Source organism: Geotrypetes seraphini, chromosome 3 (assembly GCF_902459505.1).
Source record: "Geotrypetes seraphini chromosome 3, aGeoSer1.1, whole genome shotgun sequence".
Classification (NCBI taxonomy): Eukaryota; Metazoa; Chordata; class Amphibia; order Gymnophiona; family Dermophiidae; genus Geotrypetes; species Geotrypetes seraphini.
In genome coordinates this window covers 363576827-363592823 of record NC_047086.1, presented here as the reverse complement: position 1 = coordinate 363592823, position 15997 = coordinate 363576827, and the positions used below count along the sequence as shown (strand labels likewise).

Here is a 15997-nt window from a genome sequence, read left to right as displayed (position 1 = left end):
ATAACTATCTTGCCACGAGAGGCACGTCTTGTAGGCAGTCAACTGGCGCCGGTGCCTCTCCTCCTCCCTAGTGTTACCAAGGCACACCTGAAATCTCAGGAGGCACACAGTTTGAGATACACTACTCTATCAAGTGCAAATGACTCGGTTCAAAAAAAGAAATGGCCTCAAAGGTGTAGAATGGTAGTCAGTCCTAAAGTCAGATCCCTGGTTTGCAGAGGAAACTTTTCTGGACTTGGGCTTCTGATTTTTTTTTTTTTTTAATTTATAACAAGAAATTGCTGTTAATGTCATATTCAAATTGGCCACAAAAATGATATCTATCTTATAATTTCTTACAGATTTTTCTGGAGGAAGATCTGACCAAGCAGTCTAGTATAAATTTAGTGGACTTAGCAGGGAGTGAAAGGCAAAAAATATCAGGATCTGAGGGGGATCGACTGCGGGAAGGGACATGCGTAAACCTCAGTTTAACCACATTAGGAAATGTCATCAGGTATGATGAATAAAATTTGTGCAAAATTACAAGGATTTGAGCAAGCATGTTGAGCCCATGAGACAATTATGGTGGTTTGGAAGCACTTGCATTGGGAGCAGAACTGAGTCGCATTCTGCTCTTTTTGGCAAAAGCTTCTGTACATCCAAAGAAATGCAAAGATAGTAGCCCACTACTATCATGTTCTTAGTTAGGAAATATTATAAGTGCGGAACAATTAGTTCACAGTCTCTTTGAGGAACAACTTTACCAGTTGTTGCAACATCCTTTCACATAGCCTTCACACCTGGTGCATCAACTCGGTTCACACAGGTGAGACAGACAACCCCATTCCAACCAGTCTTATGCTCAATTCACTCTGACCAGGGTCATGGAACTAGAACTCTTTTCACTCCATTCTCACTAAGACTGATCCAAGGGTACTGAATATCCTAGGTCAGTGTTTCTCAACTTGGTCCTGGAGTACTCCCTTGCCAGTCAAGTTTTCAAGATATCCACAATGAATATGCATGAAAGACATTTGCATATAATGGAGGCAGAGTATGCAAATCAAGTGTATGCAAACTGCATATAATGGAGGCAGTGTATGCAAATCAAGTTTATGCAAATTGAATGTGCATATCCTGAAAACCTGACTGGCAAGGGGGTACTCCAGGACCGAGTTGAGAAACACTGGCCTTGGTGAACCTTCAGTTATGCACCCCCTCGGACAGGACTCACCTACTATTGAGGTTTGCTTATTTTCTTTAGAAGTCTATAGTAGAAACAGGGGTTCCACTGCGCATGATGCTATTCAGAAGATGGTCCTCCAGTTAATCACCTCCATCCCTAGCTCTACAACATCTTCATGTTCTTTAATGTAATCCGCTCTGAATCTGAAAGGAATAGGGTGGAATATAAATCATCTTTAGCAATCTGGCTTCAGGAAATTCCACAGCACAGAAACAGTCCTGGCAGATATCATTGAGGACTGCTGGAACGAGCTAGGCATAGGAAACGATGGTTCTTCTAGACCTCAGCGCCGCATTTGACACCATCAATCATCCCTGCCTCCTTTCCTGTCTCTCAGATATTGGAATCTGTGAAATTGCACTCCATTGGTTCTCATCATTCCTAAGCCAAAGAACCCAAAGCGTTCTGCTAAGATCTATTCTATCACAACCGAAACTGATAAAATATGGAGTACTGCAGAGTGCTCTCCCATCCCCTTTACTCTTCAACCTCTAAATCAGACCAATAATAGATATTGCCTTAAAATACCGACAAAGATTCCCTTCTTTGCAGATGACATTCAGTTATACCAGCCACTAGGTTCAAACCGAGACACCCAAATATCCAAACCACACAAACATCTAGAGACACAAAGAGCTGGATGATTTAAAACAAGCTCCAATTAAACACCACAAAAACTGAGCTCCTCTGAATACGGAACGATAACCCTACACTCACCCATCCTTCAATCTCCTGAGAATTCCGCACCCTGCCAAAAATAAGGTATGCAGCCTAAGAGTGACCCTCGACGCCAATCTATCACTCTATGACCATATCTCTCAAGTAGCATCCACCTCATTCTCCTACCTCTAGCAACTTTGGAAAAATATCTTCTGAAAAATCAGAAGATATTTTCTAGAACCAGACTTTTTGAAGCTACTCTATGCCTTGTTCTCTCCCACATGGACTACTGCAACACACAACTAAATGGTCTCATTTAAAAAATCTTAATTGATTACAAGTACAAAATGCCGCCATCTGCCTCCTAAAAATTCTTCACGTACGTGACCCAATCATCCAGCACTGCACATAGCTGACTGGCTACCTATCAACAAACGATGTATATTCAAGGGCCTGCTAATGGCCTACAAAGTCTTCCACAACATGGTACCACCCTATATGGCCTCCATACCTTACATCCCAAAAGAGCAACTTTGCTTGCAAGAAAAAAAGACTACGTATACCTTCAGGATGCTTCTTCCGCCTTGAGAATGCCTGGAAAAGAAAAGAATCCTACTCGTACTACCTACCACGCCTCTGGAACTAACTACTACCTCATATCAGATCACTAGAAGGACTACTGAACTTCAGGAAGGCAATAAAAACTCACCTCTTCCTCTAACCTTCTATGTCTAAATACTACTGCTTAAGCAACTAGATTAGCCATCACTAAAACTACCATGCCCTACCATACATTCCATACCATATCATTCCTAACACACATTATCATACGCTGTTATGTATTATCTTGCCATGCCACATATTGTCATTCACTGTCGTTGCTGACACTTCCATACTTTGCCAGACATTCCATGCTATACCACACCTAGCATACGAGGTGCTATCCAAAAGTTCGGGGAATGTGAACAGCACGCGCGAACTGGATATTAGTATGCCCTTCCACCACTAGAGGTGTCTAGCAGTATGCTTTGTGAATCAGTGTGCCAATGGGCGTGCAGCTGAGCGGTCGCATTGTTTTGTTCTGTGCAATTTTGTACTGTTGTGTTTTAGTGACTCGGCGGATTTCGATATGATGGATTTTACTGAGCAAAGAATCTGCACCAAATTTTGTTTCAAACTTTAAAAAAACTGCTGCAGAAACCCATCATATGCTCCAGGAAGCCTTTGGAGATAATGCCATGTGGCAAAGCAAAACCTTTATTTGGTACAAACGCTTCAAGGACGTACGGACGTCTGTCCACGACGATAACCGTTCCGGATGACCGTCAACAAGCACAAAACCGGAAACCGTAGAAAAAATTTGTGAGACTATTCTTGCAGATTGTAGCCATATTCGCTTGATCTTGCCCCCTGTGATTTTTCCCCCCCCCTATTCCCCAAAATGAAATTACGACTGAACGGGCGCCGTTTTAAAACAATTAAAGCGATGCAGGTAGAATCGCAGGAGGTCCTCAAGGTACTCGCCCAGGATGACTTCCATAGATGTATGGGCTCATGGGAAAACGCTGGTATCGCTGTATACATTCTCAAGGGGACTACTTCGAAGAAGACAGTGGAAACTAGGAGTTTCGGTAAGCAATTTTTTTTACAATTGAATTCCCCAAACTTTTGGGTAGCGCCTCGCATATTATCATTTATTGTCCTTCCAGGCTCAATGTTCCTGCCATGCTCTTGTATGTATTGTTTTCCAAGTTTCCAAGTTTATTCAATATTTGATTAATCGCTTATTTAACATTCTAAGCGATGTACATAGTATAATAATAAACATAAGTTAATAGAGGGAGACTGACAATTTAATTTAAAAAAAATAATAAAATTAGGACAAACATAGGATACAAAGGGAAAGGAGAAGGGAAAGAAATACAATTTTGAGAAGGTTAAAGAAAACATATATGGTAAACAACATTAGGAAGGAAAAGCGAAGGGAGGCAAGAGTAGTAAATATAATGAGATCTATAAAAAACTTTAGTCAGGTCGTACGTTCTGGTTGTTTCAGTTGTCAAATGCATCTTTAAAAAGAAAGCATTTGAGCTTACTTTTAAATCTAACCAAATCTAATTCTTCTCGAATATTGATTGGAAGTAAATTCCAGGTTTGAGGTGCTGTGACGGAAAAGATTGAATTTTGCCGTGTATTTATAATTTTTAAAGAAGGAACTGTCAGAAAATGTTGATCAATAGATCTAAGCAATCTAATTGGAGTATAGGGGATCAAAACTCTGTAAATAAAAGAGGGAGATTTACATAGAAGACTTTTAAAGACTAATAAGTTTAATTTGTAGGTTATCCGATGGGCTACAGGGAGCCAATGTGCTTCCCTGATTAGTGGAGTAACATGATTGAATTTTTTTGCTTTTTTTATGAGTTTTATAGAAGCATTTTGTATAATCTGTAAACGACGGATTTCTTTTAAAGCAATACCTTTGAACAACGCGTTACAATAGTCAATTTTCGAAATTACCAAAAAATGAATTAAAATATTTATGGATTTAGGGGATAGAAATTTTGAAACTGAACGAATTTGCCGTAGTCTAAAAAATGTGGATCTAACAATGCTATTGATATGTTCGTGGTAAGTGAGTTTATTATCAAAGATAACTCCTAGGATCTTAATGCTACTTGTTAGTTGTAAGGTTGAGCCTTTAATGGTAATAGGAGAAAGCAGCTTTTGGTCATCCTTCCATGGGAAAAACATAACCTTAGTTTTTTCAATGTTTAAGGCTAATCGGTTAGTCTCGAGCCATTGATGGACAAGCTCAAGTTTCCTATTGACAGATGTTATTTCGTCAGGGTTATTATATTCTAGCTGATGTATAAGCTGAATGTCATCTGCATATGCAAAGACATGGAAGCCAATAGCTATACCATGCACTGTCATGCATCCTACTGCTCTGTTATGTACTGCCTTACCACACTTCGTATAGCCAGGCATTATAATGTACCAAACTCATAACATCACCACTCCATGCTGGATGAGGTCTTGTCAAGTCATATCCTATTAAGCATTGCCATGCTTTTGAGTACTATCATGGCTCCCCTATGTATTGTCCTATCATGTCACAATCATCTACTCTCACGTTTTACTTTTTTATACTGTTATGTTTTATTATGTATGTAAACTTGTAACCCATTCTGAGCTCTTCTGGGGGGTTAGGATATAAATCCAAATAAATAAATAAGCATAGCATAGCCTGCTTCTCTGATGTATACCGGATGGGAAAGAGTAGAAGAAATGCCGTCCAATAAAAAGATATTTATTCACATTCATTATTGATTCTAATCATAGTTATACATAGTAAGAGGTATTTTAATAGGTACTCAAAAAAAGATCTCATCTGGAACAGCCTGGTGGCTTTGTGGCAATGCTGCATCACTGTCTGCAGGAGCCCTGGTTTTGATCCCCCAAATCCTGGCTTCTGCTCCTTGAGTCAGTGGAAACACCTAGTGGCCAGGTTATGGGTACAAGTGTCTAGGTTTCATAAGGAGCTCCTGCTTATCGCTTCTAGCCAAAGGCTGTGGGCCTGGCATTCAGTGCCATTTGGACGACTGGGAATGGCTCCCAGCCATCTAAATAGCACACAGCTGGCTATCCGCTAAATATCCCAGTCTCTGGATTGGCTGGCGGCTGGCTGATGTGCTACATAGCTGGTCGCCAACAAAATTCAGCTGCTCCCTGGCTAAGTTCAGCGGCCAAAGACAACTGCCTAAAATTGAATATTGGCCAGCTATGTCTCAGCCCAAAATGGACCAGAAATTCAATGCCAGTGGCTGGATATGACACCGGCATTGAATTTCCAGTATCGCCACGGACTGCAGGAGATCCCAAAGTCTGAATTTGAGCCTGTGTCAGTTCAACAGCTAGGCTAATTAGAAATGTAGCAAATAAATGCGGGATACAGAGGCAGTAGAGAGGGGAATTAAAGACATTGAGTAAGATTTGCATAAAGCACTTTTTCCCATGATGCCATTGTGTGTTTCTTCTAGTGCTCTGGCTGAAGCAGCAATGGGGAAGAAGACTGTGTATATACCATACCGAGACTCTGTGCTTACAAAACTTCTACAGCCAGCTCTGGGAGGAAACAGCAAGACTATTATGGTAAAGTGATTTTGTAGATCTTAATCATGGCAAATATTAAGCCAGTACTTTCTTTAAAAAAGAAAAAAAACAAAACCATTGTAGTAGGGAAAGCATGTAGAAGGTGTAGCTTTTTGGGTGTGCTTTCAAGTTTCTTTATTGTTATACTGCCCATCGGTGTCTGTCAAGGAAATTTTATAATATAGAATCATTGAAAAGAATTCTATTAAGAAAAAGGGAAAGCGGAGAGGATAGTATTACATTATCATAGTAGCACTATCCAGAATGTTCCATAGCATCTAAAATCCGGCCCCTGAGCTAATACGGGGTAATTGGCTTATGAGAATGCATCTTCAAATAGAAAGGTCTTTATGTCAGTTTTAAATCTGACGTCTTTTGTGATTGGGGAGAGAATTCCAGAAGGTAGGGCCTTTCTAAAATAGAAGTATGGTTATGGAAGTAGAAGTATGGGTATGGGAAGCGTTGTAGTGTTGTACATGGGGGTTGTATATAGGGGGTATATCTATGTGGGTGGAACATACATGTTTAGGGATGTAGAGGTATATTTGGGGCTATGGGAGCATGGCATAGAGGGGTATATAAAATATGAAAGAGTGTATGCGTTGGCAAGTAAGAAGTAAAGCATCAATAAGGCAAGCCAAAAGAGAATTAGAACATATAGAACCCACATTGAAAAAAAACATTGCTAGAGAGTCAGAACTCAAAATAAAATTCAGGTATGTTCAGTCAGAAGCCTTTTAGGGAGTCTGCTGGTCATTTGAGGACAAAGAGGTAAAAGGGGTGTTGAGATAAAAGGTCATAGCAGAAAATGACCTCAGTGTTTACCAAAAAAGGTATTGGAGTTTTACCTAAGGTTACTAGATGTCCAGGAAAATCCAGACATGTTCTCTTTTTAGAGGACCATCTGGGTGCCCGGACGGACTTTCCAAAACCCAGTAGTTTGTCTGGGTTATGAAAAGCCCCCCAACTTCCCAGCTGCATCTAGAGGGCCTCTGAGCATGTATGGATGATGTCACAGGCATCCGCACATGCTCGGAGGCTCTCCAGACGCGGCTTACGGTTGGAACAGAACAGAGGGCTAAGTAAGGGGGTGGGAGGGAATGCGGGAAAAGGGCAGGGTCTGGATGGAAGGGAAGAGTGGAGGACATGCTTCATTGTTTGCAGGCACTCATGACGGAAGTCTGGCCCTGCTCATCAGCTATTGTAAGGGGGAAACATGTACTCAGTGCTAAAAAGTTAGAAAGTGCTTCTCAAGACTCTAAAAATAAGTTTCAAAATCCTAAAGTGCATGTGTACTTACAGGTTGCAGCCATAAGCCCAGCAGATATTTGCTATGAAGAGACTTTATCAACTTTACGATATGCTGAAAGGTAGTGAAATCTTTTTCATGTAATTGACAGAAATGTTTATATCTTGTTATCTAATTTTATTTTATTTTATTTAAAAGACATTGTATACAAATCACTCTTAAAAACTATCAAAAAACATAGGAAATAAGACCTACAAATTCTTCAATGACATATTTAATGACATGTTACCAAAATGCCCAAACCACGTCAGGAAAGACGACTCAAAAGTTTAGTTTTCAACATCATCATAAAGCTATAATCATCTGTGCATAATTTTAGTTGACCAGTAAGCTTATTCCAATATGGCATTCCCCAGCAATAGAAAACATTTGAAGTTGAGTTGCCACAATATCTTACATTATTTATCTTTCTCCTCCCCACTTATCCTCATCGAGTGCCCCATGCAGCAGATAAAGCTGTGCATTTGCTGGTGGAGTTGATGATCCTCTTCTAGGGCTCAGTATGTCTGTGCCACAGTAGAGCCAGAAGATGCTCAAGCTTTGCACAATCCCTTCTGCCTCTCAAGCAGGCAGATGCATTGCCTCAGTTACACGCCTGGATCCCACTGATCATGTTGAACTAATTATGCAAATGATATTCCCTGGAACATGGGTATCAGACCAAGAATGTCTGTCATCACAGTACACAGCCTGTGGGAAAACAAAACCTGTAAGCTGGCCCAGTGGCTCAGGTAGTAAACACTGTGTACTGTCATAGGAAGGTTCCAGAGTTGAGCTTCTGCTTTCTGTATCAGCTGAGACTGGACTCTGGAGATGGTCATTTCTTATGGGTGACACCTAGTGATTGGAATCAGGACCCATGATTTCAGGGCTCCACAAGAAACCCTGGTGCATGGTCCTTCGCTTTGTATGTTGAGGATACAGAAGGAAAAACACATAGGTAGTTGTGAATGAAGGCTCATGGCATCAGACCAAACCCTGGTTTCAGCTAAGCTGGAGGTAAAAAGAAGCAGGGTAAAACTTCAAGGTCAAAAATTAAAAAATGAAATTAGACATTTAGGGGGAAATTCTATAACCAGCGCTTAAATTTAGGTGTTAGTAGGAGCTCTGCTGATGCCTAAATATTTGAAAAATGCAGTCAGAAACAGTAGAGTTGAAGTGCCTACTGATGCCTAAATAAAAGGCGGCTGAAATGGCCGCTGGAAATACGGCTAGCCGCGGAATGCCAAAGTAGGCATTGCCAATGCCGTAAGTGGCGGTAGGCAGGCTAAAGCGGCTGCCCAGCCGTGAATCATGCCAAAATAGGCAGCTGAAAACCTGGCCTACCTTTCAGCCGCTTATCTTTGCCGCTTATCTGTGCAGCAGCCGATCGCGGCAGTTGAATTCCACCCCCCCTACCCCCAATTAGCTGAGTGGTAGGGACTCCCTAAAGCCACGATTCTGTAACCGGCACCCTGTCAGTTTTGATTAATTGATTTTAAGATGGTGATCTTGAAACCACTGAGTAATCAAATTCAAGCATCACTGAAGCAAGGAGAGATCAGAGTTGACCAGTGTGGCATAAAAATCATGAAAATGTAATTGGCATAAGAGTAATCCTGTATAATGGTCACCAGAAGACTTATGAGCAAGTTAAACAAAAGAGGGCAAAGGATAAACCCCTGAGGGACCCCATAAAGCAATGGATAAGTTGATGAAGACAGAGAAGTTGTCACAAAGTACAAGTGATTTTGTATAAAAGATCTAAACAAATGGTAAAGTTCCCACTATACTCAGTTCAGATAATATAGATAGAAACAAAGAATGAACAACATGGAGGTTTTGGAAATTCCTGAGAGTAATATACCATTGTGTTTGAAAGTTCATTACCTACCATTGAAAAATTCCCAGAATCAAAGACAGTGTTCAACAGTGGATAACTCAGGAAAGTTCTCCAGAGGATATTTCACGAGACTTGGATTTGACAAATTAGCAGAAGCAAGAAATGACCAAATTAGCTGAGCAAGAAATGACCATGGTTTCAACTTTATGGTGACTTTGTCTTTGACTATGAACAGAGACGAGCTTTTAAAAATGTATTTCAAATACAGGCAAAAATTTATTTTACAATAGGAAAATCTGGATGTTTCCAGATACCTCTAGAGATAATGGGAACAAAAGCAAATTTTGCTGTTGCATCCTAGAATTCAGTAAATCAGATGATCTTTCCTCCTTAAGTATCCATGTAAATGCATGGTCATACTTGATCCCCCTTTTATGAAGCCACGTTAGGCTTTTTTTTTTTTTTTTAAAGTATAGCGTGCTTTTTAGCAATATAAAACAAGAAAGTCAAATCCACAAAAACAAGATCGCAAGACAAGAAGTGGAAATGTCCTATCCAGACTGGTGGTCTCAAATGTATGGTGGAAATATCCTTTAATTCATCCAACAACTCAATGACTCGACATGTACATGTTTCGGCCAGAATGGTCTGCCTTAGGAGTCTTAAAAGTTTTGTAGTTGACATGGTCCGCGGCTCCAGCATTTTATAATTATGTAGCATCATTTATTTTTAAAACAACAAAACCATTGAAAGAACAAACTAAATTGTAGAGAAAATTTTTCCTAACTTCCTTAAACTAAATAATACTGACAGGAACAAGCCTCAGAAAATGGAGTAATTTATCTCATACTGGAATTTCTTTCAAGAGAAGAAAGAGTTTTTTCTCTACTCCTGATGACATCACAGGTTTGAACCCGTCCTTCCTACCATTATTTAAACTATCAATTCATTTACTTAATTAATTGCTTTATTGATAATTCATAAATTAATTCCTAATTAATGTCTTCTTATTTAATCTAACCTAACTCTTAAACAATTCATCAAATTTTAGTGTTTCATTAAATTTTTATTAAAATCTCATAACTAAGTATTCTCTAAAAGACTATTACAGCACTGAGGCAGCTCTTTTTAAAGCTGGCTGTTCTTGATTATGACCGGAATAGCCATCCAGATGATTAGGCGTGTTACGACAGACATAATTACACATTTTGGTGGGCAAATATTTGTTCCACATATAAATATAAGAGAATGAATGCGGAGTGTTTGGGGTCTAGTATGACATTCAATAAGGTGTGGAGCCCATTGACTGCATATGTTGAATTGCAATGAATGTCGGGTATCTCCCTTTTTACAGATTCCTTACACATCCGGGGATGGGGGGAGGGGAAGGTATTTGGGATTGCTAAAGGTATTTATCTATAATATTGCAATAATATATGCGTATGCAGTGTAATAGTTATGTGAGGAAGGGAGGGAGAAAAGGATTGGTAATGTATTAATTTTGTGAATTTTAAGTGCATTATGTATAATGCTCATGTTTAATATATTTGTATTGCACTGTCAAAATTTGAAAATCAATAAAGAATTTTTTTTTTTTTTTTAATTATTATATAATATATCCAAATCTTATCCCCTTTCTTAGACTACAATAGTGATAGGGGTAGTCAACATATATAACAAGGAGATATTAAGTACATAATCATTTGCAGAAAAGGCGTAGGGGTCCTTTTACAAAGGCGCGGTAGCGGTTTAACGCGCGGAATACCGTACGTTAAACCGCCTGCCGCGCTAGTACTTAACGCCTCCGTTGACGAGGCGTTAGGATTTTAGGCTGCGGCGGGGGTTAGCGCGTGATGAAATGTCCGACGCGCTAACCCCCGTAGCGCGCCTTGATAAAAGGAGACCTCAGCCTAAATCAACGAGTAAATGATTCTAAACAGTCCCCTTTCCAATCATTCCTTAACGATTCTCTTAATATCTAGAAACTGCTTCAAGTGTTTTGGAGAGTAAAATGTATATTTAACAGCCAAGTACCTAACCAGGCACTTACAGGGTCAGTTCTAATTAGTCAGAAGCCCGGTGTAGCAGGAAAAACTGGTTAGATTTTTTTTTAAACAAGGGGGTCCTTTTATTAAGGCGCACTAAAGATTAGCACACACTAAATACTAAGGCATCCATTATTATTAATCTTTAGTGCGCCTTAAAAAAAGGACCCCAAGGTTATTTCTGAGCAGGAAGTTTGGCAACTTCTTTCTGCGCAGAGCCTTATGGAATAACGATCAACTAACGTCTATTATATTTGATCATATTTATAGTATTTTTTATTCATTTTCATATGTTACATCAAAAAAAAAATATAAATTCATACTAATATTTCAGAAAACTAAATTTATATATTCGTAGTTAATATAATAATATCCCATCCCCTCCCCCATCCCTTCTATGCAATATTGATAGGGAGGGAGGGAGGGAAGGGGGATTATTATATTCAATAATAATTGTATAAATTTAAATTTCTTACAAAATATTATAACTTTATAATATATTGATTTTCTAAAGAAATGTTAAATTTGATATTAATATGTGAGTTAATCAAGTGTGTTTATTCAAGTTTATAATGAATTTATTTAAAAACACTTGTTGTAACATAAGAAAATGAATAAAGATTTATAAAACATATTTATAGTATTTTTTAAAAAAAATTTTTGTTTTCATTTCTGATGTAAAAGAGCCAAGAAAATCGAGAACAAAGCAGTGGTGAATGCGACTCCCACCCAGAAACTCATTCGAGACTTAAAGGCTGAAAATAACAAACTGCTGTCCAGGCTGGCTGGGCTCAAGAGTTCAGGGAAAAGAGTGGAGAAAGAGACAAGTGTGTACAGTATACTGGAAAATGAATGGAACACGTCTACGTAATATGCAGTACTAGAAATGGACCAAATGCATACATGATATTTCTGTGCATACATGTTTGTACAATGTTTTTGTACTTCATCTGAAAATGTTATACAGTAATCCAGTAGTTTAAAATCATCATGATTTTCCAGAAAATTACCTTACAGAACCAAATAAAAGTTCTAAAAAAATTAGGATCACTGAGCAGTTTACACTTAAAAAAAAAAAAAAATCTTTATTAATTTTCAAAGCTAATACAAAGTGCCATAAATTATACAGACGTTAATAACAAAATAAGCACTTAAATTCCATTAATAACAATGCAGAAAATAAATATCCCTCCCCTCCACCAATTTAATCAAGAAATAAACCAAAAAGATATCCCCCCACCCACCCTCCCCATCCTGGACATGTATAAAAATAAACAAAAAATTTAAACCAAGACAACTATGTTAAAGTAACAAAGGATGTCAATGGGCCCCAAACCAAATTAAATAATAACAGTTTACACTTTTATTTAGGATACACATTTGGTTTTTTTTAAAAAAAATGAATAGTGCAGGCATTTACAGTTTTCCTTAAAATAAACCAAATGAAAGGAGCCAACTGGACCAAATCTTAATTCTTTCTACCTTGCACATAAGAGGAGGGGGTGGGGGGGAAGCACTTGAGGAAAGGGAGAGAACCGAAGCATGAGACATTCAACATGCATGTTGAAAGAAGCCTATTGCTGCCATCCTTACCCCAAATCCCATGGTTTATGATGTCATCAACATTTAGGAAGTGAAAGAAAGTAGAGAGCAGCACCGTTTTCTGTCCCGCGCTGAGGGAGAGGTACTAGCTTCCAAAATTACTTTATTGGTTAATGATACCATGTGTGTTCAATTTGAGGGGAGCATCTTCAGATTTAAAGGAGTATCCCCCAAGTTCCATGGTCCGCTACAACCTCCCGTCCCCTACACTACACCAGTAGGGGATAGAAGCACAGAACCTTTTCCCCTTGCCAGTACCTCCCATGTGCTATAAGTGACTCTTCGGTGTCTTCCAACCCTCTGTTTCCTTTCTGCCAGCAGCAGAACAGTGCTTAATAGCATGCCATTGGCTTCCTGTGCCACAGTGATGGAGCTTCTCTCACGAGACTGGCTTCACACTCTCTGTGTGGCCCTTGAGACTCCGAGTTCTTACTATTAGGTATCGGACAATAAAAATAGCCATCTTGGGACCCAGTTCTAAGTTTCAGAACCTGAACATACATGCCCCATCTAATGATTACATGTTGGAAAGAGCTGGATTTTGTCAGCCTATTTAGCTTTTTCATTGTATAATTCATTCTCTTCTATTTGGTAGTCATATGGGACATTAGTTTAGGACTTTGTTTAGAACTGAATCAGACATTTCTGGGTAAGAAACAAAGAATGTACTTTCATGATGCAAAGGAATTGAATATTTCAGTAAATAATAATTTTTGTGGTATAAAGTTGCCCAGGGAAGGCCTCTGCCCAATCTTGCCTAGCCCAGGTGCCCCAGAATTGCAAACCAAAAAATCTGCTAATCTTAAAATATACATCTCCTGGATTAGGCTGTCTTTTTTTGCAGAAGAGTTACACCATTTGCTGACTGAAAACGAGCTGCGCATTCAGGCTATAGAGGTTACATGGGAACAGCAGCTGGAGGAGGCTCGGAAGGAATGGGAGCAACAATATGCTGCAGTTACTCAAGTATGTACCTGTCAGGAAGAGCCAGAGTTGTCAGATATTAGTGTATACTTAACATTTTAGGGCACTGTACTAAATTATCCTTATATAAATTTTAAGGGATCATATGACGACAGATAAAGACCTTACAGCCTCTTCAGTCTGTCCATACATACCAGCCAGTGGCGTAGTAAAGGGGGGGGGGTGTGGACCGTCCCAGGCGCCATCTTGATGGGGGTGCCAGCATCTCTTCTCCTCTCTGCCCTCTAATCCTTCTCACTCCTTCCACAACATGCATGTCAAATGACAAGTAGACACCAGAAACACCTCATCATGCCTAGGAATCCAGCTCCTCTCTTACATAAGAACATAAGAATTGGCACTGCTGGGTCAGACCAGTGGTCCATCGTGCCCAGCAGTCCGCTCACGTGGCGGCCCTCTGGTCAAAGACCAGTGCCCTAGCTGAGACTAGCCCTACCTGCGGACGTTCCGGTTCAGCAGGAACTTGTCTAACTTTGTCTTGAATCCCTGGAGGGTGTTTTCCCCTATGACAGACTCCGGAAGAGTGTTCCAGTTTTCTACCACTCTCTGGGTGAAGAAGAACTTCCTTACGTTCATATGGAATCTATCCCCTTTTAACTTTAGAGAGTGTCCTCTCGTTCTCCCTACCTTGGAAAGGGTGAACAACCTGTCCTTATCTACTAAGTCTATTCCCTTCAGGACCTTGGTGGGCAGAAGCTCATCTATAGGCTCTCTCAGCCACACATGTTGCAGGAGTGGAGAATGTTCAGGGCGACTATCTTACTCAGCAGGCTCTCAACCCCAGGGAATGGTCACTGTGCCCACAAGCGTTAGACACCATTGTCTGGCAGTGGGGGCTCTCACTGATTGATCTGATGGCCTCAAGGTGGGATCTGTCTTAGAGCCGATGACGCGAGCACAGAAGCACAGAATTGGATACGTTAGTTCAGCCATGGCCAGAGAAGGGGCTCTTGTAAGTATTTCCCCAGTGACCCATGCTAGGTTGAGTCATTCCCAGGATTGTGTATCATCTGGGGATGGTAGTCCTAGTGACACCTGGTTGGCCCCGTAGACTGTGATTTGCATACCTAGTTCATCTACAGAGAGACGAAGACCTCAGATTGACAGTTCAGGTGGATCTCCTGACTCAGGGTCTGGTCCCCATCAAGAATCAAGAACACTTTGGGCTTATGGCATGGCTCTTAAGTGGGCTGCCCTAGTAAGGAAGGGATACTCTGAGTGTTGCCTACATTTAACTAATCAAAGAAGAGAAAGAGGAACATATAAATGTAGAAAATGAACCATGTGGCATTGGGCATGATCAATATCTGATAGCATGTGAAAGTGCCACTAGTTTACCACCCAGAGGTGGTGATTGTGCATGACAGCTCTCAGAGGAATTTGGGCTAGAAGATCAGCAGTTTGATTTTCTTTCAAATTATGCTATAAGGAAATTCTCAATGTCATTACAAAAGTATTGACAGCAAAGAAATGTCTAGGGTGTCTGATACTCTTGAGATGGCCCTGAACTTTTCTATATAAATTTCCCTCAGAAATTCATTGTTATTTTAAACTTCCATCTCTAATTAAAAAAGAATCAATATCTATTTCATTGTCCAACACTGTCAAAAAGTTTCAGTATGCCTTTGATTTTGTTTTATTACAAAAATATTTGAATTAAGCATAAGTAATTGGAGGTTTGTTAGCCCCATTAGGTGGGTGCTTGGTGTGTATTTGGAATACAGTATGTATAATCCCTGTACATTTTTTTAAAAAAACCTATTTATTGGTTGGGACCAGAGCCATGATTGGAACCCTCCAGGAGGCTGTAAGCAGCTTGCACACCATTCTCAATAAGTTAGTTCACTCCGGTATGGTGGTTCAGAACCAACTATTTACTTAAGTCAAGTCTCTTTAGGCTCCAAATACAATGTAGTAGAGGCGGAATCAAATACAAGAGGCAAGAATTGGCAATTTACCGTAATTATTTACGATATCTCTGCAGCTTAGCACCCATAGCTCAGAGAAAAGTGCCGTTCTCCTTCCTTCAGTCAGATGCCTATCACTGTGGATAGCAGAGCAGTACAGTTCAATAGCATAGCACATCCACTTATAACTTAGGTTCCCTTGAGATGGTATTTGCTTCTCAGGAATGGTGACGTTTCTTGTTCTGTACCACCAGTGCATGGGATGGAATCCAGGCCATCTTTCTC

At 39.9% G+C, this 15997-nt stretch overlaps 1 protein-coding gene across 1 annotated transcript in view; it reads left to right on the top strand.

Moving 5' to 3' along the window:
- Window positions 1-15997, top strand: part of LOC117357291 (kinesin-like protein KIF28P) — a 114842-nt gene that overhangs the window by 40675 nt on the left and 58170 nt on the right. Inside the window, exons 6-10 of the mRNA XM_033937659.1 lie at window positions 342-496; window positions 5932-6043; window positions 7346-7413; window positions 11904-12046; window positions 13666-13787. Coding sequence (XP_033793550.1) covers window positions 342-496; window positions 5932-6043; window positions 7346-7413; window positions 11904-12046; window positions 13666-13787 — 600 coding nt within the window. The remainder of the gene's footprint in view (window positions 1-341; window positions 497-5931; window positions 6044-7345; window positions 7414-11903; window positions 12047-13665; window positions 13788-15997) is intronic.